This window comes from Sarcophilus harrisii, chromosome 1 (assembly GCF_902635505.1).
Source record: "Sarcophilus harrisii chromosome 1, mSarHar1.11, whole genome shotgun sequence".
Classification (NCBI taxonomy): Eukaryota; Metazoa; Chordata; class Mammalia; order Dasyuromorphia; family Dasyuridae; genus Sarcophilus; species Sarcophilus harrisii.
This window is the reverse complement of record NC_045426.1, coordinates 299814783-299841236: the sequence shown is the minus strand read 5'-3', so window position 1 is coordinate 299841236 and position 26454 is coordinate 299814783. Positions and strand designations below refer to the sequence as shown.

At 34.2% G+C, this 26454-nt stretch overlaps 1 protein-coding gene across 7 annotated transcripts in view; it reads right to left on the bottom strand.

Moving 5' to 3' along the window:
* The window catches only part of SNX29 (sorting nexin 29), a 629780-nt gene that overhangs the window by 469671 nt on the left and 133655 nt on the right, over window positions 1-26454 (bottom strand). For 6 of the 7 annotated variants that reach the window (XR_004230463.1, XM_031944363.1, XM_012542944.3 and 3 more), the window contains 2 exons: window positions 19553-19616; window positions 17974-18102 (listed from right to left, as the gene is read on the bottom strand). Coding sequence is in view for 6 of the 7 variants with exons in the window: in XM_031944363.1 (XP_031800223.1) it covers window positions 17974-18102; window positions 19553-19616 (193 nt within the window). In the remaining variant the exon portion in view is untranslated. Of the gene's footprint in view, window positions 1-12620; window positions 13023-17973; window positions 18103-19552; window positions 19617-26454 lie in introns of those variants that run through there. The other variant, XM_031944402.1, reaches the window with a different exon arrangement.

The window sequence follows — 26454 nt, the reverse complement described above, 5'->3', positions numbered from 1 at the left end:
AGATTGGATAAAAACAAATAGTTCAATTTGGTTTAGAAGGAGAATGTGTAAAGGGATGTTCTGAGAGAAAAGGTTATAAAAGTAAACTGGGTCAATATCTAAACAACTAGTTTCTATATTATTATGTGTTAGTTTTATAATAGTAAAACATCTTAAAAATTAGTTTGGTTTTTTTTTTTTAAATAAGTTAAGAGCTGTTCTCATTCAGGATCCTATATGTATCTTTCCAAAAGAGCAAAGAATTGCCATGTTATTTTCAATTTACCCATGAGAAATCTATTCTCTAGATATAAGTAATTCAGAAAGCTAATGTCCCATTACTGGCAATAAAGAATCTACAAATATTCAGCCTACTCCCAAACCAGTGTTGCGGCTACTAAATAACACTATCTCTTCACTCTAAGCTATCTCCAGCAGGAATAAGGAAGACATGCAAGACCAATTAACTCTAACCAGGGCAGTGAAGAGAAGTCATTCTTTGTGACTAGGCAAGTCCAACAGGAAAAACATCTCATGCTCATGGGCTGCAACTGCAGTAATTAAGAAGAAAATTTAGGTTCTCAAATAAAATCTGGCTCAAGGTAACAAGAAATTAGTTCATTACTAACCAAAAACTATAGCTATTAAAACATTTTTTATTATTAAAACACTTCATAATCCTCCCTTCCAATCTTCCTGTGTTCACTTTTTTGACACATTTTAAGATTCAGTAACAATGCCTTACCTGTCCTCATACAGCATTCCCTCTCAATTTCAGAACAATCATCTCACCATGCCTAGAATATTCTCTTCCTGTTACCTCTGAATTCTGGATTCCTTAAAACCAGAACTCAAAACCTTCTGCAGGAATCCTTCCTGCTTCCCCAGTTTCCCTAGGAAAATACTTTCCATTTACAGTGGGTACATAACTTTGCATCTACATTTTTTGGCATGTTATCTCCCCCACTATAATGTAAAGTCTTTGGGTGCATCCCCATTGTTTAGCCCAGTGCCTAATACAGAGTAAATAACAGAGTAAAATAGATGTTTTATATATCTATACTTCAATACCCAACTGTTTGGACGCCACTGTTTTGGGTAGTCTCTTCAAAGGTAGAGGATGCCTACAACAAATGGGTAAACTTTTCACAAAAATTTTGTAGAGAAAAGAAAGTGTCCACTTGAGTTAGGGATTGTTGACCTCTTCTCTGTGACTTTTTTCAACTCTTAATAAAGACTTTCCAGGTTTTCATTATCCCTTCAGACATCCTTTATGCCTTCAATGCCCTCAAAACTGTGATGCCTCCAACATGTGCCTCTTCTGAGCCTCCTTGATCTTGTTCACATATTCTTCTCAGCTATCTTTATTGTGTCAATTCTACTTTAAAATGTGATATGCAGCCTGGATTCTTGCAGTACAGATTTCAAAAAGTTCAGAGGGAGAACAGGAAAGATGCTTAATATCAGCTAAAATTTTATGGACAGTTAGCTAAAGGTGTGGAAAAATTTCAAGAACTAAATTTCAAATACATAAACAACTTTAATGAGTAAAATTCTGAAATGCCTAAGACCACAGAGAATAGAACAACCAACTTGAGTTTTTCAAAGTGACATACAAAAGATGAAAACAAGTGCAGATATCAAAAATTGATTACAAAAGCATGGCTTGGTACTGCATGAACAGTATCAGTGACAGTAATGCTCAGAAGAGGCTTGATGAAATACGACACCAGGACAAAAAGAAAAAAGAAAAAAGAAAAAAACATTCCCATATTGTTGAAAAGAGTTGAATTTTAAAAAAACAAAAACGGCCAGAACTGCTACTAGGGAAACTTAATAAAGGACAAAAAAATGCTTTCTTAGTTATACTGGTTAAAAGAGCAAAAAAGAGTTGAGTGAAAAGAGTTAAAAGCAAACCAGGGATGAGACTAGTGTTCAGATGGATGGGATGGTGATAAGAACAGAGAGAAATCCCGATTATTTCATTTTTATCTTGCTTCTGTTTTCTCTACCAAAGCATGTGGTGCTTGAATGGAAATGGGAAAATAGATATATAGCTAATTGGTAATTGATAACAAATCTGTATATAAGGAGAAAGTGTAAGAGAGAACCTAACTTTTCTTGAAATCACCTGTTCCTTATGAACTACAACCTTGAATACTGCAAGAAATGGAAGATTTCTTGATGGAAAGAGATGGAAGAGTCATCATCAATAAGGGAAGAGATAACAAAGCATCAGAGAAGGGTAAATGTTGTCCCCATGTCCAAAAAGGGGAGGGTGAGGTAAGAAAAGCATCTGCAAACTGTAGCCAATAAATTTGAATTCAATACCTGACAAAATTTCAAAATATGTTAAAAGAACAGCTAGAAAAAGAATTGCAAAGCTTTTGAAAGATGAAATCATACCAAACAGACTTAAGTTTATTTCTTTTTTGACAGGGTTATTAAACTGCTAATTCAGGAGAAAGCTACATGTAAAGTTTGCCTAGGTTTCAGTAAAAGATGTGATAAAATGCTATAGAGATCTATATCACTAGATGATAAAACAATAAAATGGATTCAAAACTGGTGGAACAGCAAAAAATAGTCATTAATAGTTCAATTCAAATTAGCAGAAGATCTCCAGCATATCCTAAGGGAACTATTCTTTTTAGCCTTCAGTTACTGTTTCTTTCTTTTATTAGAAACTTGGGAAAATAGATAGATGCTTATCAAATTTGTAGATGACAGAATCTGAAAGGGATAGCTAGCAAACTCGATGGATGATAAAAATAGGATTCAAAAGTACCTTGACAGGAAGAATGCTGAGCTAAATCTAATAAGAAAAAAATTAAATAGGGATTTAATTAATTAAATTAATAGGGATTAAATTGGGTTAAAAAATAATTTCACAAGTAGACTGAGGGAGACATGATTATACATCAGTTTCTATGAACTATGTGTAAGGGCTTTAGTGGACTAGTTTAGTTTGAGTTGAGAGTGACATGACAGCCAAAAAAAAAAAAAAAAAAAAAAAAAAAAAAAAAAAGCTAATTCAATCTTGGGCTTTAATAAGAAAGGATTAGCGTTCAGGACTAGGAAAGTGACATTTCCCTTGCCCTCCATTTTAGGTAGAACATAAATATCCTGAATATGATGTGCTCAGTTCTATACTTCACTATAATTGTGAACTACAGTTGAAAAAGAATATTGATAAAATGGAGAACATACAAAGGAGGGAGTTAAAAGATCAAGACCAAGTCATTTGAGGCCAAATTGAACAACATGGAAATATTTAGCTTGAAAAATAAAAGATATAAACATGATATTGTCTTCAAGTACTAACAGGCAATCCAAGTGAAAGAGAGATTAGATTTGTTCTATTTGATCCCAAAGAAGACAGAAAGAGGAAAAATGTTAAAATTTCAAAGAAGCAAATTTGGACTCAATGTTAAAAAAAAGTTTCTTAAAAATAAAAATCATCTCAAAATGGAATGGATTACCTAGGCAAATAGTCAGTTTTCAAGCAAGTGCTGAATGACTATTTGTCAATTATATTATAGTGGGCAGATATGGGTATAACTAGAGAGACAGATAACATATTTTTACTCTGTCATTATTAGTTGAAAATATTTAACTTTCTTTTTTTTCCCATTAATGTCCTTGATATTCTTGACCTTTTCTTTTTCTAGACGATTTTTAATTTTTTTGGCAATTTGATTGGTATGGCATTGAACAAATAACTAATTTGGGTAAAATTGCCATTTTAATTATATTAGTTCCTTTTCAACAATGAGATGATTCAGACCAGTTCCAATGATCCTGTAATGAAGAGAACCATCCACGCCTATAGAGACTGTGGGAATTGACTGTATTTCACAACATAGCATTTTTACTCTTTTTATTGTTGTTTGCTTGAATTTTATTTTCTTTCTTTTTTTCAAATTTGTTTGATTTCTCTTATGCAGCAAGATAACTGAATAAAAATGTATTCATATATTGGATTTCACATATGTTTCTACCATGTTTAACATACACTGGACAACTTTCAATCTAGGATAAGAGATAGAAGAAGGGGGGAGATTGGAACACAAGGTTTTGTAAGGGTTAATGCTCACCCACTAGGTTTTTTTTGAAAGCTTCAAAAGTTTGCCTTTTACCAAATGGTCTATTATTTTTTGTGAATGAAATTCTTTAATTATGCAAAATATACTATTGTGGATCACTAAGTGATTCCCTTTGCTTTCTGGAGTATCATATTTCAATTTTTCTTTTGAATTCTCGAAACCTCAGGATAATTTTGTGCTTTTCTAATTAATCCTGCTTAGAAAGGGATAGCTATCCTCCTTCTTGACTAAAAAAGCAGAGCTTTGAACACAGTGTTTAAATAAATGATTTTTCATTCATATGGTTGTTCATTTACTAAGGTCCCTTCCAACTCTGAATTTTTTTGATTTGATAATAATGTCTCATCATCCAGCACCATCAAGGACTATTAGTGGCTAATATATATTAACTGATCAGCAAACATTTTGTTGTAATAATTTGAACAGATTTTTTCCCTTTATGTTATTTGTTGCCTTTCTTTCAAGCTTTCTGCCAAGCTCATCCTTAAATGCTCCCAAGATGTTCTGATTTAATTGGATAACATAAGAAATTTTATGTAAATTCATTTTTCCTACTTTATTACTTCTTAAAGTTTTATGAACTGATACTGCTCATAATCTTCAATCATCCTTCTCTGTAATATTTTACAAATGAGTTTATAATTTAAATGAATGTTGCTTTTACTATCATATCTTTCCATGTGGCAAATGGATTGAGTGTTTCTTGGCTGAAGGCTTTTTCAATGTGCTACTGGCCTCCTCGCTGGAGTAATGAATTTCCAATCATTAAACTTCCTTTGAAAACAATAACAGTCTTATTGGTACCTGATCTTTTCTCCATTTATCATTTTTCTATGCCAAGAGTTATTTAAGCAGATCAAACTTTTATTTGCATGCCATATCTTCCCTTTTTATTCTATTAATATATTATTTTGGTCATTGTTCTAATAATCATCAAACTGTATACAAACAGTTGATTAGGAAATCATTTTCTCCCATTGTTTCCAACCTATTGATATATTGCCAATATCCCCACTATAGTTTTAGATTATTCAGCGAGATTAGGTATGATATTCCTACTTTTTAAGAAGTTGAAAAAAAAAAAAAGGAATGGTGCAATTATAAATAACTTCAAAGAACAAAAAAAGAAAAAAAAACAAAAACAAGTTGAGATATACTGGTTCCTGTACTCTTTCTGTACTTATTCTCCAAAAATCTTAAAATTTTATAGATGATTTAATTTTAATTGTGATTCCTTAATTCAAAATTTTTCTGGAAAGCTGTGTAAAAGTAAACTCTAATTATAAAGAAGGGAAAGGGACCTGTATGTGCACGAATGTTTGTGGCAGCCCTTTTTGTAGTGGCTAGAAACTGGAAACTGAGTGGATGCCCATCAGTTGGAGAATGGCTGAATAAATTGTGGTATATGAATATTATGGAATATTATTGTTCTGTAAGAAATGACCAACAGGATGATTTCAGAAAGGCCTGGAGAGACTTACACAAACTGATGCTGAGTGAAACGAGCAGGACCAGGAGATCATTATATACTTCAACAACAATACTATATGATGACCAGTTCTGATGGAACTGGCCATCCTCAGCAACGAGATCAACCAAATCATTTCCAATGGAGCAGTAATGAACTGAACCAGCTACACCCAGCGAAAGAACTCTGGGAGATGACTAAAAACCATTACATTGAATTCCCAATCCCTATATTTATGCCCACCTGCATTTTTTATTTCCTTCACAAGCTAATTTGTACAATATTTCAGAGTCTGATTCTTTTTGTACAGCAAAATAACGTTTTGGTCATGTATACTTATTGTGTATCTAATTTATATTTTAATATATTTAACATCTACTGGTCATCCTGCCATCTGGGGGAGGGATGGGAGGTAAGAGGTGAAAAATTGGAACAAGAGGTTTGGCAATTATTAATGCTGTAAAGTTACCCATTCATATATCCTGTAAATAAAAGGCTATTAAATTTAAAAAAAAAAAAAAAGTAAACTCTAACACTTCTGACAAAGTCCAGTCTAATTAATAGAGAAGGCTATTAATAGCTAAGAATACTAGAGGACAACAAGAATGTACATGACACATTAAAGCTAGATATTTAACCAAGGTAGTATTACAGACATCACAACTTTAAGAATCAATGGCTACTTAATATTCAGCCTTTCAAAAGTGGGCCTGACACAGAACATTATATCTGCCCATTAAACAATATGTTAATTGATTCACTAGATTCAATTATACTACTATAATACTACTAATGTACTAACTAATTATACTGCCCTGTCTAACTTGGTGAAACAGAGTATCACAATCAACATGCAATGAACTTTCCATCACATTAATCCAGAAGAATACTGGACATAGTGATATGATTAGATATTATAGAACAAAGAAGGCAATTGCATAATAAGTGAAATGCATTTTGGAACCTTTGAAAAATAATATGATGTCAATGTGGGACATTATACTCAAAGAAATAAATTACAAAATAGTGACAATACTTGGAAACAAATTTACGAATTGTAAAATGAAATAAAAACAACTTAACCCATCAATCAATCAAGTAATATCTAAAAAGAAGAACTAATCACTTAGACATCAGAAAAAGTCATACAACTATGCAAATTGCTTTGTGCAAGAAACACAATTTTTTTTAGTGTTTTTTTTTCCTGCCACTCCTAGTATAAATAACAAAGTAAAAATGAACAAAAGGAAAGGGGAAAACAGAAGAACCATTATTTTAAAAAAAGACAAATGGCATCACTGCCATGTATAAAAAAAAAAAAAAAAAAAAAAAAAAGACAAAAACTAGTTCGTGGCCTCCTCTTCCTCCTTTCTCCCAAACTAATTTCTGCATATGTTGTCATGATCCCATTTATGGAATAAACCAACTAGAAAAGAATCTAAGAGTTTTAATGGGGAAATGATGATAGCTCAAATCAACACAGATTTCTTAAATGCTTACAGGCACTTAATGATTGTACTAGATGCTGAGGAGGACTCAAATAAATATAAAACAAGATCCTTGCTTTAAATCCAATAGAAGAGATCAGAGTCAATTTATTAAGCCCCTACCAAATGTATTACAATAATACTACATGGTAAGAGGAAGAAGAAAAAAAGAAACAGTTCCTACCCTTAAAATACGTATATTTTAGGTATTTTGAGGAAGAAAAAAATGCTAAACCATACAACACAGTGGAGAGAGAGGCAGGAAAAGCAAGCCATCCTTTAGGAAAGATGCCCAACAGGAGATCATTATATACTTCAACAACAATACTATATGATGACCAATTCTGATGGACCTGGCCATCCTCAACAATGAGATGAACCAAATCAGTTCCAATGGAGCAGTAATGAACTCAACTAGCTACGCCAAGCAAAAGAACTCTTGGAGATGACTAAGAACCATGACATTGAATTCCCAATCCCCATATTTTTGCCCACCTGCATTTTTGATTTCCTTCACAGGCTAATTGTACAATATTTCAGAGTCTGATTCTTTTTGTACAGCAAAATAACGGTTTGGTCATGTATACTTATTGTGTATCTAATTTATATTTTAATATATTTAACATCTACTGGTCATCCTGCCATCTGGGGGAGGGGGTGGGGTGTAAGAGGGGAAAAATTGGAACAAGAGGTTTGGCAACTGTCAGTGCTGTAAAGTTACCCATACATATAACCTGTAAATAAAAGGCTATTAAAATTAAAAAAAAAAAAAAAGGAAAAAAAATTTGAAATAAACAGAACCAAGAAAATGATCAGATTAAAAAAGAAAGAAAGAAAGAAAGGAAGGAAGGAAGGAAGGAAGAAAGAAAGAAAGAAAGAAAGAAAGAAAGAAAGAAAGAAAGAAAGAAAGAAAGAAAGAAAGAAAGAAAGAAGCCCAAGTTGAGCTTCTAATGAAGACAATGATTCTGAAAGGCAGATAATACTTTCTAGTTGTAATGTTTGGGCTAGCTTTTTGGAAGTCCTTTGGATGGGCCTTGGTCTCAGCAGGATACACAACATGAGAATGGTCAAGAATAGAGCCTAGAGTCTTTATTCTGGTTCAGTTTTGATCTTAGAACTAACAAAGACACAGATTCAGGGAATCAAATGCTGATGTTGGGGATCAATTTGGCTGGAATTGAGTATGTGAAAGGGAATAATAAGAACTAAACCATACAGTCTTTCTCCAAGACTAGCTGAAGCGTCTCCTTTTATATAAAGCCTTCCCTCCTTCCCCCAATTATCTCCCTTCAAAAAGTATCTTGTACCTAAGTTATATATTCTTCTATCCCCACCCTCTAATAAAAACAAAAACTTCTTGAGGGAAGAGCCTGTTTCACTTTTATCTCTATACTCCATAGTTCCAGATTCTGTCACAATTAAGTAGGCACTTAATAAAATACATTAGAGGGGGGCTTTAGATACGAAAGTATTAAGCTTATACTTTACCCCAAAAGCAAGAAAAGCAGTGAAGATTTCTTGAGAGAATGAAAAAGAGAGTTAGGTAGATGCATTAAGATTATTTTGGCAGTGATAGGAAAGTAGAAAAATGTGAGCAGGGAAATCAACTGAAGGATGTCAGGTCAAAAATGATAAAAGCCAAACCCAAAGTATTAGCTATGTAAGTGAAGAAAATGGGGAAAGGAGAAAAGAAAAGGAAAAAAATTAAGGGATGTCATGGTTGATAGAAGTAACAACAAGCCTTTGCAAATGATTAGATATTGGTGCAAAGGGAGGTGAGAAAGAAGGAAAAGTCAAGGAACACTCTGGTTTTAAAGCAGAGAGATGGAAAAATAAATGGGAGAGTTGAGATGAAGAGAAGTTTTTGTTTTTTTGGGGTTTTCTGCAAGGCAATTGAGGTTAAGTGAATTGCCCAGGATCACCCAGTTAGCTAAGTGTTAAGTGTCTGAGGTAGTTTTTGAACTCAGGTACTCCTGACTCCAAGACCAATATTTATAATGACCGCGTTAGCACCCTGGATAACTGAGAATCAGCTGGAGTCAGGATAAGCAAAAGTACTTAGTCTTTATTCTTGGTCTTTAGAGGTAGGATTGAATTGGATGGAAGCAGAATCTCCACAACCTTCCTTCCTTCGTCTGGCGCCAGAGTAACTAGTCTTACTCTATCCCCTAGTCCCTCCTACAATTCTCTGTATACACCAATTATCGAGCCAGCACATGATAGTGGGAAGGACCATTTTCCAAGTATATGCTTACAGAGTATTGTCCAATCAGTAATTAGCTTTAAGTGCTCAGTTGACCGGACCTCAGTGCATGAACTCCAGAGTTTCAGTCCTCTACACCGTACTCTATGCACTGTACTATCTAGATGCACTGAAGAGTACTTTTAGAGAGGAAGATAATAAGATGTATTTTGGATATTTTGAATTTGAGATGCCAATGGATATCCAAATAGAGCATCAAAAGATTTAGAGCTGAGACATAAGATATCCTTTTAAACCACATTTTCCAATTTTTAAGAACAAAGAAACTTAGGTCCAAAAGTGTGGACCTAAGTCATGACTATATTAAGCATAAGAGCATCTACTGGAACCTAGATCACACAAATCCTAGTCTACTGCTCTTTCTACACCATATTCCTGTCATATATAAAAAAGATGTATTAAGAATAAATATAACAGAGAAACAAAGTAACATGATGATTGAAAGGAAAGAGATAGTTTATAGCTGGGGGATACAATGAAGATGCCTTCATTAACATGGAATCTAAGCTTGGTCTTACAGAATTAGTCAGGATTTCAAAAATCAGTGACAGAGAAGGAATTCAAAATATTATGAATGGCAGAAATAAAGTCACAAAGGTGGAGAAGTAGTTGGAGATCGATGAGTAATACAATTTTCCAAAGTGTCTGAAACAAATAATAACTGACATTTTTACCATGCTATAAAGGTCACAAAGTGCTTTACATATATATTCCACCTGAGTCTCACAAAAATGGATCCTGTAAGACATGTACTAGTGTCCCAATTTTACAGATGATTAAACTGAATTTTGGAGAGACTGAATAAGTTCCATATTAGAGCAGCTAAGAAGGAGGAGCAAAATTTAAATCTATTAAATACTGGTCTTTTAAGTTTGTTTGAACCAAAAAGAGAAGAGCCTTGAATGCCAAGTTTAAAAAAATAAATAATCTTTATAGGCAAGAAGAAAAAGGCAATAAGAAATCTGTGAATTTTTATGTAATAAATGGGGAGGGTGCAGGGGGTGGGGAGAAACGAAATTAGTCCAGTTATATAACTCTGGCTTCATTGTACTTTTTTTATTTCATATTAGTATTCCATTAGGGAATAATCATTATAACACTTTGGAAAACAGCACAGTATACTACAGAACTGCAGTTGTTTCCCAACTTCTAAGCACCCTTACAAACAAAATTCCCACTCTTTCAACAGAGGTGACTCTGCCACCTCTGCAGCTCCATATCAGATTGGTTGTTAGACACATGCTGCTATGTCCATTAGTAACAGGTTCTTCTAGGCCACTGCAGAAGACATAGAGATTATCTATGATCTTGGCAGAGACTATCATAAAGAGGAAAATGTCAACTTACATCTCAGCTGCTCTGACAAGCCATCATGAAGAAGTGATTTAAAAAGAGAGAGAGAGAGAAAGAAATAGAGAAGAAAAGAAACAATAGCCTCCTTCTACCACAAAGAAAAGCATCAAGTCTGCACAACTCTGAAACTGTGGTCCCCTGGAAAAATAAATCTTAATCCCCTTTCCATCACTTAGAAGCTGATTATCCAGTCTGTGGATCATTCAGATCTCTCAGTACTCTTTCTGGCCCTTGATTTTGGGGTAGCATATTACACTCTCTTCAAGAGCATGAGGAGGAAACAATGAAGATGAAATTAGTCTCAGTCAGTTTTGCTCCTTGTTAACAGTCACTGAAAGGCCTTGTGGGAGGAATAGTGGTAATGATTACATTAAATGAAAATGAGGTTTTCAGATTATCAGTGGATTTCAATTACCCATTCTACCCCCTTTATTTCCCATTACCATAATCAAGATATGACTGGGCCCCTAGAGCAATCATTTCCCTAACTTTCAAAAGCCATGTGGACTTGGCAGTTGTCTTTCTTTGTCCTGAATTGTTGATGCTGCCAAGAATATCTCCTCTGCTCAGCTTCCTGCTGCTTCCCTCACCAGCACTGAAATAACAAGAACTTGCTTGGCAGTGATGTCATCAAAACTGTTACCGCCTGCAGGGCACTCACATGTTGGCTTATTTAAGATCCAGTCTTTATATTCAGTGACATGGAAATTGCCACCTTGTGAGTTACCAGAAAAGAATATTCAAAAAATTATCTTCTAGGAATAACCAGGTTACATTATTGCCTGCCCCAAAGTGGAGAGGAGAAATAAGAGGGTTTAAACTGAGCACCATGGTCTCAAATTATTGAGCTCAGCAAAGGACAGATATGTGATTTCAATAATTTCTTTCATTGAATGCAAAAAGTATTATTTATCTGGCCTCATTATCCATCTCCTGTGTTCTGCAGTTATTGCTCACAACTGCTCTGCTTTGTGTTTCTTCAAATAGATTTTTCAGACACTTCAACTTACATAAGACAGCAAATGTAACGCTAATGTATGTAAATACATTATTATTCCCCATGGATAATTACATTTACCTTTTAATGAGAATTGTATCATATATATTGCTTTCTGTAAATTTTTATCTCTTGTTTGTTCCTTTTGATGATTAGAGAGAAAGACTCAAAAATAATGGGCTAAAACAATGACTCAGACTTAAGCTTCTTTCTTTCTCCTTAACAGCTGCACATTTTCAGCATTCTGATGAACCACCCAAGTCTACATTTGATGCAGGTTTTTAGTGAACATCTGGTGTGGGTGCTAATGGTTCTAACACTTTGCTAATTCTATACCAACGCATGCTTCAAATACAGCTGTTCCTTCAAATACCTTTCTGTTTACCCCCTAAAAAATTTAACTCATCAATTTAAATAAACTGAACTTGTGCTCTTGATTGGAATGTAGAGTTAGCAGAGAAAATAAATATGTTCATTTCTTTTTAATCTGGTACATCAGGAAAAGATGCTCACTCCTGCATCTTCTCTTCCACAACTTTCACATCACTAACCATTGAAAAAGCTGCCTGCTATCTATGTATGCCTCTCTTGTCATGGTTAAAATATGCTGAATTTGTAGAAAGAAAAACCTGAGTTCATACCCCACATCTGATGCTAATTTTTTTCTTTGACCTTGGACAAGTCATTAATCTTCCTGTTGGTCCTCAGTTTACTCATTTGTAAAATAAAAGAGTTAAAGAAGATAGCCTATGAAGTCACTTCCAGCTTTAGAAGTGTTCTCCTATATGGAGGAAAATTTCTTAAAAGAGGTTTTTCGCCTGAAGGTTCATAATTAGATTTCAGGGGTCAGAGACCCTAATGGGGAAAAAAAAATCCATCATTATTTGACTAACCTTTATTTGAAATTTAGCATTTCCTTAGATGACAATTTATTTTTAAAAACAATAGTCAGAGAAAAAAAAAAAAGAACAGACTTCAATAGACTGCCCAAGTTGTCCATGACAAAAAGGAGTTTAAGAACCCCTGCCATAAAAATCATATGGTTGAATGAATGCATAATTGGTTATATACTCTTAACATTTTGAGAAGATGATTTCATAAGTTCAAATACAGGCACAAATAAACCTAGATTTTACTTCTTCTATTATTTCCTTGACTCCCATTTTTAATTGCTCCTAAGAGAAAAAATTAGCCATTAATTCCCACCAGAAAGGGCAGCTTCACTTTCCATGACTCTGGGACCTAAAGTAACTAGAAGCAGATAGTTGGCTCCATACATTGTAATTTTCCTACCTCATAGAAGAAGCATGAATCCTTTCCAAAGTTCCCAATCAAATCAGGGATCAGTTTGTAATCCTCAGTGAAGAGCCTATTCAAAATTAATGATTCCTAATTTAAAAGTTTTCACTTCCTAACATCATCCTAACATTTTTTCTACACTTTTCAGAGTCCAGTCTGCAAAGGGTAATAAATTGCTTAAACAGCACCAACAAATTCATTACTAAAATCCTCTAAACCAATATTTGGTGTTACAAACAAAAAATCATTTTTAGTTATTCTTTGGAAGTCAGCAAGTCACGTTACCTCTGGAAAACATTATCTATCTGCTGACTTGAAACAGCTGACAAAAGGGCATATTAGTATATATTGGTAGGCAATGAGTCCTTTTAGTCAATAGCAGGAGACAATCCAAGATCTTCAGATGTTTCCTCAAATAAAATTGAATAAATATTTATTAGCAAATGACCTCTTATTGCCCAAACTCTCAGAGATGACAAGAAATGTACTGTTGACTTCAGGATTACATTTTGGAAGACTCTAAGAAAAATAACTGTATTTAAATATCTCTCATCTTATTCAAAATCCATGTTTTATATTCATATCTCACAAAACATATTCATTTCCTCACTCTACATATTTCCTTTGTCTGTTGTAGTATGATTTATTATAGACTTGTCAGTTATTGATAAGGTCTGTGCTATGAAAGGAAGAAATACCACTTACTAATCAAATGAAACACTCAAGTAAATTAGCCAACTACACTACTTATCATCTAAGAAAGTAAAATGATGACCGAATGACAAGATTAGATTATAACTACAAACCAATTGACCGAAAGTATAAAATAAACCTCAGGAAGACTGGAAAATCTGAAAACTGTAGGACAAAGAGAGTAGGCCTAGATCCCTAAACTTAAGTTTAGTTTTAGTTTTAAGGTAAATAGAGTGGGAAAGAAGATGATTTCTGGTCTCTGTTCACTTCTAAATGACTTTAAAGGGAAGAACATTAAGCTTCAATTTACATACATAATGGGTTCAAAAGAGTACTCAATAAACTCAAAGATTTCTATTAATCATTGGATATGATTAAGAAAATTGGCTATTTTCATATGCCTTCATTCTCTAAGGTAGGAGTTCTTAAACATTTTTGCATTTTGGACACTTTTGGCATAATAGTATCTTTAAATGCATAAAACAAAAAAATATTTAGGAAACCAATCATATTGACATGCAATTATCATAAACATAACAAGTTTATGGACCACAAGCTAAGAACTTTGTGGTAATAGAACACTGTTCCATAGTACAGCAGGAAATGGTACATGAAATAGTGCTGGATTTAAAATCAACCTGTGATCAAATCCTGATACTGCTACTTTCTACCTTTGTAAGTATAGAAAAATCATTTAATGTCTCAAAACCATATGTCTTCATCTTGAAGATAAAGGGGTTGGACTGGATGGCCTCCAAGATCCTTTCCATTTCTAAATGTCTCATCCTCTGATTTTAATGATCCTATGAACATTTCCTACTTGGAACCAAAAGGAATTGGCACTGGAGGTTCACAGGCTTTCCTGAGGGAGTGGCTCCCAAGTCAATTCCCTACTAGTTACCTAAGAACTTTGATTTTCCTCTTTAAACTAGAATTCCATTAATCTCTTAAAGGAAACTGACTCTAAGTCACTGAATGGCTTTTTTCTTTAAAACTCGGGGGAGAGGGGAGAAACTTGGGGAAAGAGTCTGTAAGCAGAAGTACAGCTTTAGAGTTTTCACAGAAGGCCAATACCTGACTAATCATAACCCAGAAGAGAGTAACTCATTCTACCTGTCTCTTTCAAATAAGAGGTAACACTCTCCATGAATAAATCACAAGCCTCATCAGTCAGCAATTCACAGAGATATACCAAGAAGAAAGCTTGCAAGGCATTCAAGGCCTGAAAAACAATAAGAGTACTGTCAAATAAAACTTGGTGGCTCTGAGTACCAAATGAAATCTGTGGTTCCCTGGAAGGAAACAAGGAAAAGATACTTTTATGCCTGGCATAAGAATCACCAGTCATCCCAAATAACTGTAGCATGGAGACCAATTAAGGGCTAAACAGCAGCGACCTTTAGGGAGAATAGACTAGAGAAAACAGGAAGGTATGTTTAGCCATGATATCTTAACATGCCTTCAATGATGGACTCATTATATTTATGTAAAACATCTCATAATTTATCTCAGTCCTACTCAATACACTGCTCATTCACTACTCCAAAATTTTACCTATCCTTGATATATACCAAATTATTATCTTTGAAGTTGCTCCGAACTCTAAGAGTCTGTGTTTGAACTCACCCTGGCTTGATTCAGAAGACTATCACCTAAATACTTCCTCTTTTTATGCACAAGGCTGATCTATTAGATATGCAAAATTGTAGTCATAGGTAGGCATGCAAGTGTTCAAGCTAAATTAAATATTTGGGTATCTAAGGCTTCTGTTGATACAGGAACATTGCTTTGTGACACAGTGCTCACACTAATCAAATGAGGACAAAAGCAAAGAAGCTTTGTCACAGAATTTAACTGCAGTTAGAAAAAAATAAACATTGTATTGCATAATAAATACCACAACCATCTTCAGGGGTCCTCAAACTACAGCCTGCAGACCAGATACAGCAGCTGAGAATGACTATCCCCTTCACCCAGGGCTATGAGGTTTCTTTATAAAATAAAAATAAAATAAAGTTTTTGCTTTTACTATAGTCTGGCCCTCCAACAGTCTGAGGGACAGTGAACTGGCCCCCTATTTAAAAAGTTTGAGGACTCCTGATCTAACTATTCCCTTTCAGTACTTACTGTTTGTTCATTCCAAGTAACTGTCTGTTTTATAGATAGCCTGAAGTGTTAGAAATTTTTGAGTGTAGTAAACTGAGTTCTTGGGCTGATTTAGCAAAGCTGGAGGGAAATAATAGCTTATCAACTTCACTGCTTAAGAAATAATTACACAGGGGCAGCTAGGTGGTACAGTGGATACAGCACCAGCCCTGAAGTCAGAAGGACTTCAAATTTGGCCTCAGATACCTAACACTTCCTAGCTGTGTGACCCTAGGCAAGTCACTTAAACCCAAATGCCTTAGCAAAAAGGAAAAAAAAAAAAAAAAGAAAGAAAGAAAGAATTAATTAAATACCAAACAAAGTTTGCTGACTTTCAAAAAAGCTAGAATAACAGAATCAGACTTTCAGAAAGGGCAATAGTAATCATCTAGCACCTACTCATTTTAGAGATGAGGAAACTGAGATCCCAAAGAGATGAGCTCTCTTGCTCCAAGTCATAGAGTTAATTTCATCTTTTTCTGATGAGTCAAAGTATTTCATAAACTTGCAGGGCCACAGGGGTTATCATTATGAATATTTATTTCCTGCACATTATAGATTTTGCAGGATTGTTGGTTGAAACAGAAAATTGCTGAATTACAGAATCTCAGAGTTAGAAGGTGACTGATGTCATTTACTCAAAACCCTCTCCCCTAATGTCCTTTACAACATCCCAACAGAGCCAATCAATCTCTGTTTAAACATCTCCACTAACAGAAAACTCTTATTATCTAAATTTGCAGCACATTCTACTATGGCAGAGTTCCAACTGTTTAAAGGGAAAAAAAAAAGTACTTCCTCATGCTGAGATAAAAATCTGCTTCTGTTAACTTCAAACCCTGCCCCTAATTCTGAAGCATGGAACTATACATAGTAAGTTTAATTCATCTTAAATGCCTGAGCTCTTTAATCATATACGCCATAGATTTTCTCTGTTCGCTAAGTTATAAATGCCCATTCCTTTCAAGTTCTCTTCATATAATATGTCTTTGAGTTTTCTAACTTATGTGTTTCAAATTGACACTGTCCTTCTTTAAAGTGTTGTGCCAAGAACTGAATACAATGAAGAAAATGAGTTCTAACCAATACAGATGGGAAAGAATAGTCAACTCCTTCCTTTTTGACTTTTTTTTTATCTCTACACCTCTACCAATAAATAATGCAACTTTTCTATTCCTTTAAGAAAGTTTTCAAAAATTACTAAAACTTAAAAAAATTTAATCACCTAATGTTCAGTCAACTTCTGATGATAAAAGTTCTTCAAATTAGTTAGACTTAGTCCTTGAATAAAAGTCATGTGATCCACTCAAAAGACCTACCATAAATCATAGGGTTTGGAACTAGACAGGCCCTTAGAGATCACTTTATGCAACCACTTTATTTTTATCAATGAAGAAACCCAAACCAAGTAAGTAATTTGCCCTATATCACATTATCAAGAAAAAAAAAAAAAAACTGGGACTCAAAGCCAGATCTTCTAAGTATATATCTATTATTTCTTTTATACTATATATACTTATACACTACTATTATAAATTAGTAGAAACTGATGGAGTTTAATTGCCATAACCCTTAAGCACCAACATCACTTCCATACCACAATAAGGAAATCAAGTAGCATTTTAGTGGGAGTTTTGGTACAACACAACTATAAATATAGCATATATAATTTGTAGTTTTTCTGACTATTGTCTCTTTCCTTTCAGACTTCATTTTAAAACCCTAAAGTAATAAGGACAGGTTGGAGGAAGGAAAAGAAAACAAGAGAAAAATAGGGAGGAGAAAAAAAAATGAGGGTTAGGAGATCAAGGATTTCTCTGTTTTTATAATAAAATTAAAGAATTGATGTTATGAAAACTAAGACAACAAACATGTGCTCAACATGAATACAGAATTCCATCACAGTAGCAATTGTAGATATAGCAATATAATGTTATAAGTCTATTAAAGATTTGTATCTTTATGCTTCATATGTATCCCAACTCCTAAAGACATATATTGAGAATCACTCAATTTTTATGTTTCTCTTGCTATTCTCCATGAAAGAGTTTTATACCCTGTTCTTTTCTAAATGTATTTCTAAAGAATATCAGGTTATTTGGTCAGGGTCCTTACAGTCTATATTATTCATTAAATGGATCCATACACAACCAACTCCTTGCTCTCAAGTTCATTTTACCCACCTTGCCAATGCCTGTATCTTTGCTACATGTCGTTCTTCCTGTTCAGATACTTTTCGTTTCAAGTTGTCAATTTCTTGCCTGAGCACTGCAGAATGTTCCATCTCTCCATCAAGCAGGTTCCGTAATGATCTAGGGGGTAAAGGGGACTTCATATATTTAGACATCAAAAGCAAAATGCCCACAAAGTACAAAATAGAGCAACCATTAAAAATCCAGTTGATTTTTTTTACTCTGCTCTAAAATAAAATTATATTTAAGCTCCTTCAGATAAAGTTATTTAAAGAGTGTCCCAAAATATGTCCTAGAATCTCAGGACAATAAGAACATTGAATATGAAGGCTAATGAATGAGAATCAGTAAGACCAAGAAAACATATACCTAAGTCATTATTTTGAAAGTTTCAGTGAAAATAAAACAAATATTACACTGTCCCTAATTATAAGAAGTGTCAAATAGGCCATATTTAAACTTGTATTGCATTAAATTAGCCTTTTTATTTTGTTTTGCCTTTTAAAAAAAAAAATAAGGGTCATCTTGTCAAAGTCTTACTGAAAAGAAGTTTAGCAAAGAAAATGAAAGCAGAGGTTGGAAAAAGAATCAATGGTATGCAAACAAGCACAGAATGTGTGAATCATACAAAAGATGTTTTCTTTAAAAGATACCCATTAAAGACATTTTATGCTGACATTCTATCATTTCACAATCAATTATGTCTTGCCTTCCAAAGCTTATCAACCCACCAAAAGTTTTCTTGTGAACATAATTTCTGGTTTTAGAGCAGCAGTTCTTTCCAAAGCTATTCAAATGTTAACTGTTGAAAGAAAAACCAAACATAACTTTACCAGCATTACAACTAAGCATAGGACTTTTTTTTTTCTTGGAGAGGAAGCCCACTTACACACTACATAACCGGAACAAATCTTGCTATATGGCACCAAAGTATTAGCACATTTTTGGACCAAAATTTTAATTTGTTCTAAAGGCATGCCACAAATATAAACAAGGCCAAACTAAAATTCAAAATGAGAACATATTACACTTCATGCAATTATGTCAGCAGTGGTTTTGGAAAGCTTTGCTAAGCCTTTTTTTGGCGATTTTTAAAGGAAAAACATGGCCACTCTTCAAATATTAGGCAACTGCTTATTTATTAGGTGAACCATGGGAAATGCATCAGGATACACATCCTTCCATCTTTCCAGAATCTGATGTCAAGAGCCCTAATTTCTAGTCATTCCTCCTAAACTTGATTTAACCATTCTGGACTAAAAATGAGAAGAGAGAGGTAAAACTATTTCTGAATTGTTCAAAGTACTCTACAATTTAAGGATCTCTTATTAACAAAAGTGGTTCAGAAGACCAAGAATATCCCCCTTGTTATTCTGGGAAGTAAACTTATGCAACAAAACATAGACACAACAAGATTTTTTTAATGCTATTTTGTACATTTTGCATAAAACAGAGCAAGTTTCATTTAATAGACAGATAGATAGACAGACAGTCACTTAGCCTCAGACATGGAATACTAAAAAGTGGTTAGGGGAGAGTAAAAATTTCTAGCTGCAAGGCCACAAGATACCTGTTTTCTTCTTCCAATTCATCCTTTCTATTCATCATAGCCACAATAGCTTGACGCAGTTCACCTAAAAGGAAAAAAAAAGCAAAGAAAAATTAAGTAGCAAGTCAAGCCTATTATACCACTTCATATCTCAGCATTCTATGTCAATAAAATAACTTGTCTGAAGGAGGCTCTTTATTCTATAGAGAAGTAACCCCCAACAGGCTTATCTGAGAGAACAGAAAAGTTAATTTTCAAGGTGGCTACCATGAGTGGGATTTCAAATCAGGAAATATTTATTAAATATATTTAAAGGTTAGGCACACTGGGGGATATATATGTCAGCCATCAAAATTTATGCAACCCAGTTAAATAGGCAATATGTATTGATAGATATATAGATATACACACACATATTAGCACAAATATATGTATATGTGTATGTTAGTAATAAATACCAAAAAGCTAAAACTAATAAAGTCTTAGGCTGTATTAACAGAAGTACTTAGTATTTTTAAAAAGAGAATTTAACACTGTTGCCTGATGTGTTGAAAGTTTATCTTTTCAGTTCTGGGAGTCACTAACAAAGTATTTAGAGTCAGGAAAAAAAATTAACAATGGGCTGCAAAGTCTGGAAACTATGCCATATGAGAAAGGTTTAAGAAACCATGAAGAGCTATTTTGAAAAAAAAAAAAAAAAAGAGTAGAGTTTTGCAAGGGTGAATGTTGAAAACTACCTTTGCATATAGTTTGAAAACAAAAATCTATTATTTAACAAAAAAGAAAAGAAAGGAGAGAAAGGTTAAGGAAGAACCCAACAGAAGGCTCATCATCTAAAACAAAGCTTAAACTGTGAATAATGACCCTATTTGAGGTCATATAACTGAATATGGGAGTTGTATAATTATGATTCTCAGATTTTCACCTGAAGGTCACAAAGTAGAAAAAGTTTAAGAAGCCCTGATCTACAAGAAGGATCAGACTTATTCCATTTTGTCACAAAGGACATAACAAAGGTGTAATGATTGCAAACTGCAGGAATGTAGATTTTATTACACTGTAAGGAAGAGATTTCAACAGACTAAGAAGTCTCACAATTTATTGTGTTCTTCAACACGGAAGTAACCAAGAAGATCTGTCAGAAATCAAGACTTTTTCACTGCTCCAAAAGTGTCCTGTTACTGATGACTGACTGGTTTACAATTTTTTTTTCCTATAAAAGGACTAAATTGAAATGCTCTTTGTAACAAATCAACAAAATTTGTCCATCTAGAGCTAAAGGGAAAGGGGGAAATAGAAACAAAGATTTTCTAACTAACCTCCAAATACTGAAAAACAAAAGTTCCTAGCTAATTTTTTTTAAATTTTAGCTAATTAATTAATTAATTATTAATAAAGAACAGCATTTCTTTCTCTTCATATGTATTAAAACATACAACTTACACAAACTTAATGTTTCAGTCACCACATATTCAATCATTAACACTCAAAAATTAAATAATATAATATTCATTTTCTAGTGCTTAAACTTTTAAAAACTTGTGGAAATATTGAAAACTGGTATCTGTGACAGATTCAAATGATTCATTTAAACCATGATACCATAGCCATGAAAAAGGTCAGATTCAAATATCCTGACAGAGAGGCATGAAGTCTGGTTAGGGAAATAGGTGAGGGTAAAGAGAGGGTGGCACTGGAAAATAATATTCCAATGGACAGAGGCTGCTTGGCATACCAAGCATGGCATAGCTGGCATGTTTGGAATCTCCGCAAAGAAAAGACTTTACTTTGGCTCTTTTATATTGAGTGCCTTAGTGGGGGCTGGGACAGCCTGAGTTGGCTCATCAGATTGGGCTGGGATTTGAATAGAATTCAGTGAGTTTCAGGACTGAATTGACCCCACCTAGATAACAAGAATGAAACTGTTTGTCCCTCGGATTGGGGTCGTTCACTGAGGCAGAACTGAAGGAGAATTTCTCCTTTAAGGATTTTTAGAGTTTTGGGGTCCCCTCTTCAATTTTACCTAATTAACACACATAAACCAATAGTCCATTAAGTAAAAAGTACCTGAAATTTCTGACTATGATCAAATTCTTCAATATTTAGATTAACATGGTTCCATTGATGGGCAGGGTGGGGGGGAAGGGGGAACCCTGAAACTGTCCTCTCTGACTTTGATGGGGGAAGCCATGAGGTGAACTCTTAAGAAACTCTCCTCTGGGAGAGGCCAGCCTTGGGGAATCAAGATAAAGTGGTTTCATTCTGTTATTTTGGTGGTAACTAGCTGCACCCTCTATTGAGTAGAAAATTAGTTCAGAACCACGCCTACTTAGCTGGAACTTAAGAGGTCTCAGTCAATTGGAAACAGTTGACCTAGGGGCCTGGGGGCAGTGACAACATGGAACGAACCTATTTTTTATAAAAAAGGCCATTTTTAAACTCATTTCCTTGCAGAATGTCCAAAGCAGGATTATGCCTTGTCAAGGAACCTTTCTCTCTTTGGTATGGCTTCCTGCCAGGACCCCTGCCTGCTGACATGACATTCTCTTCTCAGTGATAACTCCTTATTTCTCTGCCAGGATTTCTCTACTAGGACCTCTATTTCCCTACCAGGACTTTGCCACTGAGGAAGTCAGTCTTCCTAGCAAAAACTGATTTCTGCTGTATCAACAATAAAACTTCCCTTTTTTGCCACTTTTTTTTCAGGTTCGTGAATTCTTTCACAATGAACCTCTGCTGACCAGAAGCGGATTCTCACACCTCAATTATCTGCACTGCCACTAACGGATAAGTTCACTGTGAACACAATTTCCATCATGAAAACACTGAAATCAAAGCTGAGACTGTGATGGTTTATCCTGCTGCTGTCTAATTTATTTCCCAACTACAACAGCACCCTCTGGACTGATCCTCCACACATCATGCCCTCATCCCTGGGGAAATTAACTCAATTTTGGAACTCAAACCATGGACCTGAGGTGTTTTTGTTTGGGAGTGAGTGAAAACTCATTTATCCTGTCTAGTCAGCCTAGACACAATCCTTCCAGCCATCTCTCCGGGCCATCCTGCCATCTATTTGGCCACCATTCACATAATACCAATCCCACTTTTCATCGCCTAATTTGTACATAGTAACCAAATCACTACTACCATTTCTTCAGGAAAGAGAATGTCAACTGGCAATCCTGTCGATCAATTCAACATCCTTGAACTTCCCCAAAATGTTTTCTTCCCATATTAAAACCCTTGAAAACAATGACTGGATCATGTTATTTTTGTGTTTCCAATCCTGTTAAGGATTGTATTAACAATGCCTAGCATGTAGTAAGTACTTAATATTTTCTTTCAATTCGTTCTTTCATGTCTCCTGGAAGGAAGATAGAAATATACACTAAAAAAACTAATTCTTAATTCTCAAGAAGAATTTATCTAATACCAATAATTTCATCTACTTAATGAAAATTTATCATTGATCAGCATCAGGTCTATAACTACATTTTTAATATATAAAGTTAAACTGTTTTCTGATTTGCACTTGTACTATCCTAATACCTAACTTCTTTAACCCATCACTTGCCATATCTTTTTCACTCTACCAGTACATTAATTCATCCCCATTTCTCCATTCACATAACCACCACCCTTAGGTCCTTATCGATAAGTATTTCACCTGACATGCTGCAACTGTCTGCTAATTGGATTCCTTGCTTTGACTCTATCCCCCTTTCCAATCTAGCCTCCAAACAGGTAGCAAAATAATCTTCCCAAATGACATCATCAAACCTTTGTATGAGAATCTTCAATGACCAGCCATTGCCTCTAAAATAAAAAATAAGTACCTTGATTTGGCATTTAAAACACTTCCCAAAATAGATCTAGTCTACCTTTCCAAAATTATTTCACCTTAATACACTCAAAAGTCCTAGCCAAACTGGTTTATTTGCTATTCCATAATTTTGACATCTGATCTCCTATTTCCATGTCTCTGGCAAAGGCTTATTCTATTGTATGGAATGTACTCTATTCACTTCCACATCTTGGAATTCTTACCTTCAGGACTCAATTGCACTTATATATCCACTACTCAAAGCTGTTATTATTAGCTTTAACTTATTAACTTATTAGCTGTAGTTACTTAACTTCTTCCTACCTCAATTTTCTTATCTGTAAGATGAGGATGAAAACACTAACTCACTCCCAGTGTTGTTATGAGGAAAAAAATGAAATAATTGTGAAATGCTTTGCAAACCTTAAAAGCTCTATATAGTAGAATCTCTGGGGTTCTCTAAGTATACTATCATATCATCAGCAAAGGGTGATAATTTGATTTCCTCGTTGCCTATTCTTATTCCTTTAATCTCTTTCTCAACTCTTATTGCCAAAGCTAGCATTTCTAATACAATATTAATTAGTAACAGTGATAGTGGGTAACCTTGTTTCACTCCTGATCTTATTGGGAATGCTTGCAGTTTGTCCTCATTACATATGATGCTTATTGCTGGTTTTCAATAGATGCTATTGATTATTTTAAGGAAAAGTCCATTTATTCCTATACTCTCAAGTGTTTTTAATAGGAATGGATGTTGGATTTTATCAAATGCTTTTTCTGCATCTATTGAGATGATCTCATATGGTTTTTGTTACTTTGGTTATTAATATGCCAATTATACTGATAGTTTTCCTAATATTGAACCAGCCCTGCATTCCTGGTATAAATCCTACTTGATCATGGTGTATTATCCTGGGGATGAGTTTCTGTAGTCTTTTTCTAATATCTTATTTAAGATTTTAGCATCAATATTCATTACGGAGATTGGTCTATAATTTTCTTTCTCTGTTTTCAACCTACCTGGTTTAGGTATCAATACCATGTCTGTGTCATAAAAGGAATTTAGTAGGACTCCTTCATTCCCTATTTTTTCAAATAGTTTATAAAGCATTGGGACTAATTGTTCTTTGAATGTCTGGTAGAATTCACATGTAAACCCATCTGGTCCTGGGGATTTTTTTTTAGGGAGTTGATTAATAGCTTGTTCTATTTCTTTTTCTGAAATGGGATTATTTAAGCAATTTACTTCCTCCTCTGATAATCTGGGAAGCCTATATTTTTGGAGGTAGCAATCCATTTCGCTTAGGTAATCAAATTTATTGGCATAAAGTTGGGCAAAGTAACCCCTTATTATTTCTTTAATTTCCTCTTCATTGGTGGAAAGTTCTCCCTTTTCATTTTTAAGACCACTAATTTGATTTTCCTCTCTCCTTTTTCTAATCAGATTTACCAAAGGTTTATCAATTTTATTGTTTTTTTTTCATAAAACCAACTCTTAATAGTTTTTTATTATTATTTTGTTATTATTAATTTCTCCTTTTAATTTTAGAATTTAAAGTTTAATAATTGATTGGGGGTTTTTAATTTGGTCTTTTTCTAGCTTTTTTAAGTTGCAAGCCCAATTCAGTGATCTTCTCTTTCTCTATTTTATTCAAGTAAGCCTCTAAGGATATAAAATTTCCCCTTATTATCGCTTTGGCCGTGTCCCACAAAGGACAAAACAGCCAATAACTTTAATAATCTAGTGTTGGACAAACCCAAAGACCCCAGTTTCTGGGATAAGAATGCATTATTTGACAAAAATTGCTGGGAAAATTGGAAATTAGTATGGCAGAAACTAGGCATTGACCCATACTTAACACCGTACACCAAGATAAGGTCAAAATGGGTTCATGACCTAGGCATAAAGAATGAGATTATAAATAAATTCGAAGAGCATAGGATAGATTACCTCTCAGACCTGTGGAAGAGGAAGGAATTTATGACCAAAGAAGAACTAGAAATCACTATTGATTACAAAATAGAAAATTTTGATTATATTAAATTGAAAAGTTTTTGCACATACAAAACTAATGCAAACAAGATTAGAAGGGAAACAATAAACTGGGAAAACATTTTTACAGTCAAAGGTTTTGATAAAGGCCTCATTTCCAAAATATATAGAGAACTGACTCTAATTTATAAGAAATCAAGCCATTCTCCAATTGATAAATGGTCAAAGGATATGAACAGACAATTCTCAGATGAAGAAATCGAAACTATTTCTACTCATATGAAAATATGCCCCAAATCATAATTAATCAGAGAAATGCAAATTAAGACAACTCTGAGATACCACTACACATGTCAGATTGGCTAGAATGACAGGGAAAGATAATGTGGAATGTTGCAGGGGATGTGGGAAAACAGGGACACTAATACATTGTTGGTGGAATTGTGAATACATCCAGCCATTCTGGAGAGCAATTTGGAACTATGCTCAAAAAGTTATCAAACTGTGCATACCCTCTGATTCAGCAGTGTTTCTACTGGGCTTATATCCCAAAGAGATACTAAAGAAGGGAAAGGGACCTGTATGTGCCAAAATGTTTGTGGCAACCCTGTTTGTAGTGGCTAGAAGCTGGAAAATGATTGGATGCCCATCAATTAGAGAATGGTTGAGTAAATTGTGGTATATGTATGTTATGGAATATTATTTTTCTGTAAGAAATGACCAGCAGGATGAATACAGAGAGGATTGGTGAGACTTACATGAACTGATGATGCTGAGTGAAATGAGCAGAACCAAGAGATCATTATATACCTCAACAATGCTACTATATGAGGATGTATTCTGATGGAAGTGGATTTCTTCGACAAAGAGAAGATCTAACTCAGTTTCAAATGATCAAGGATAGACAGAAGCAGCTACACCCAAAGAAAGAACACTAGGAAATGAATGTAAACTGCTTGCATTTTTGTTTTTCTTCCTGGGTTATTTATACCTTCTGAATCCAATTCTCCCTGAGCAACAAGAGAACTGTTCAGTTCTGCACACATATAGTGTATCTAAGATATATTGTAATCTATTTAACATGTATAGGACTGCTTGCCT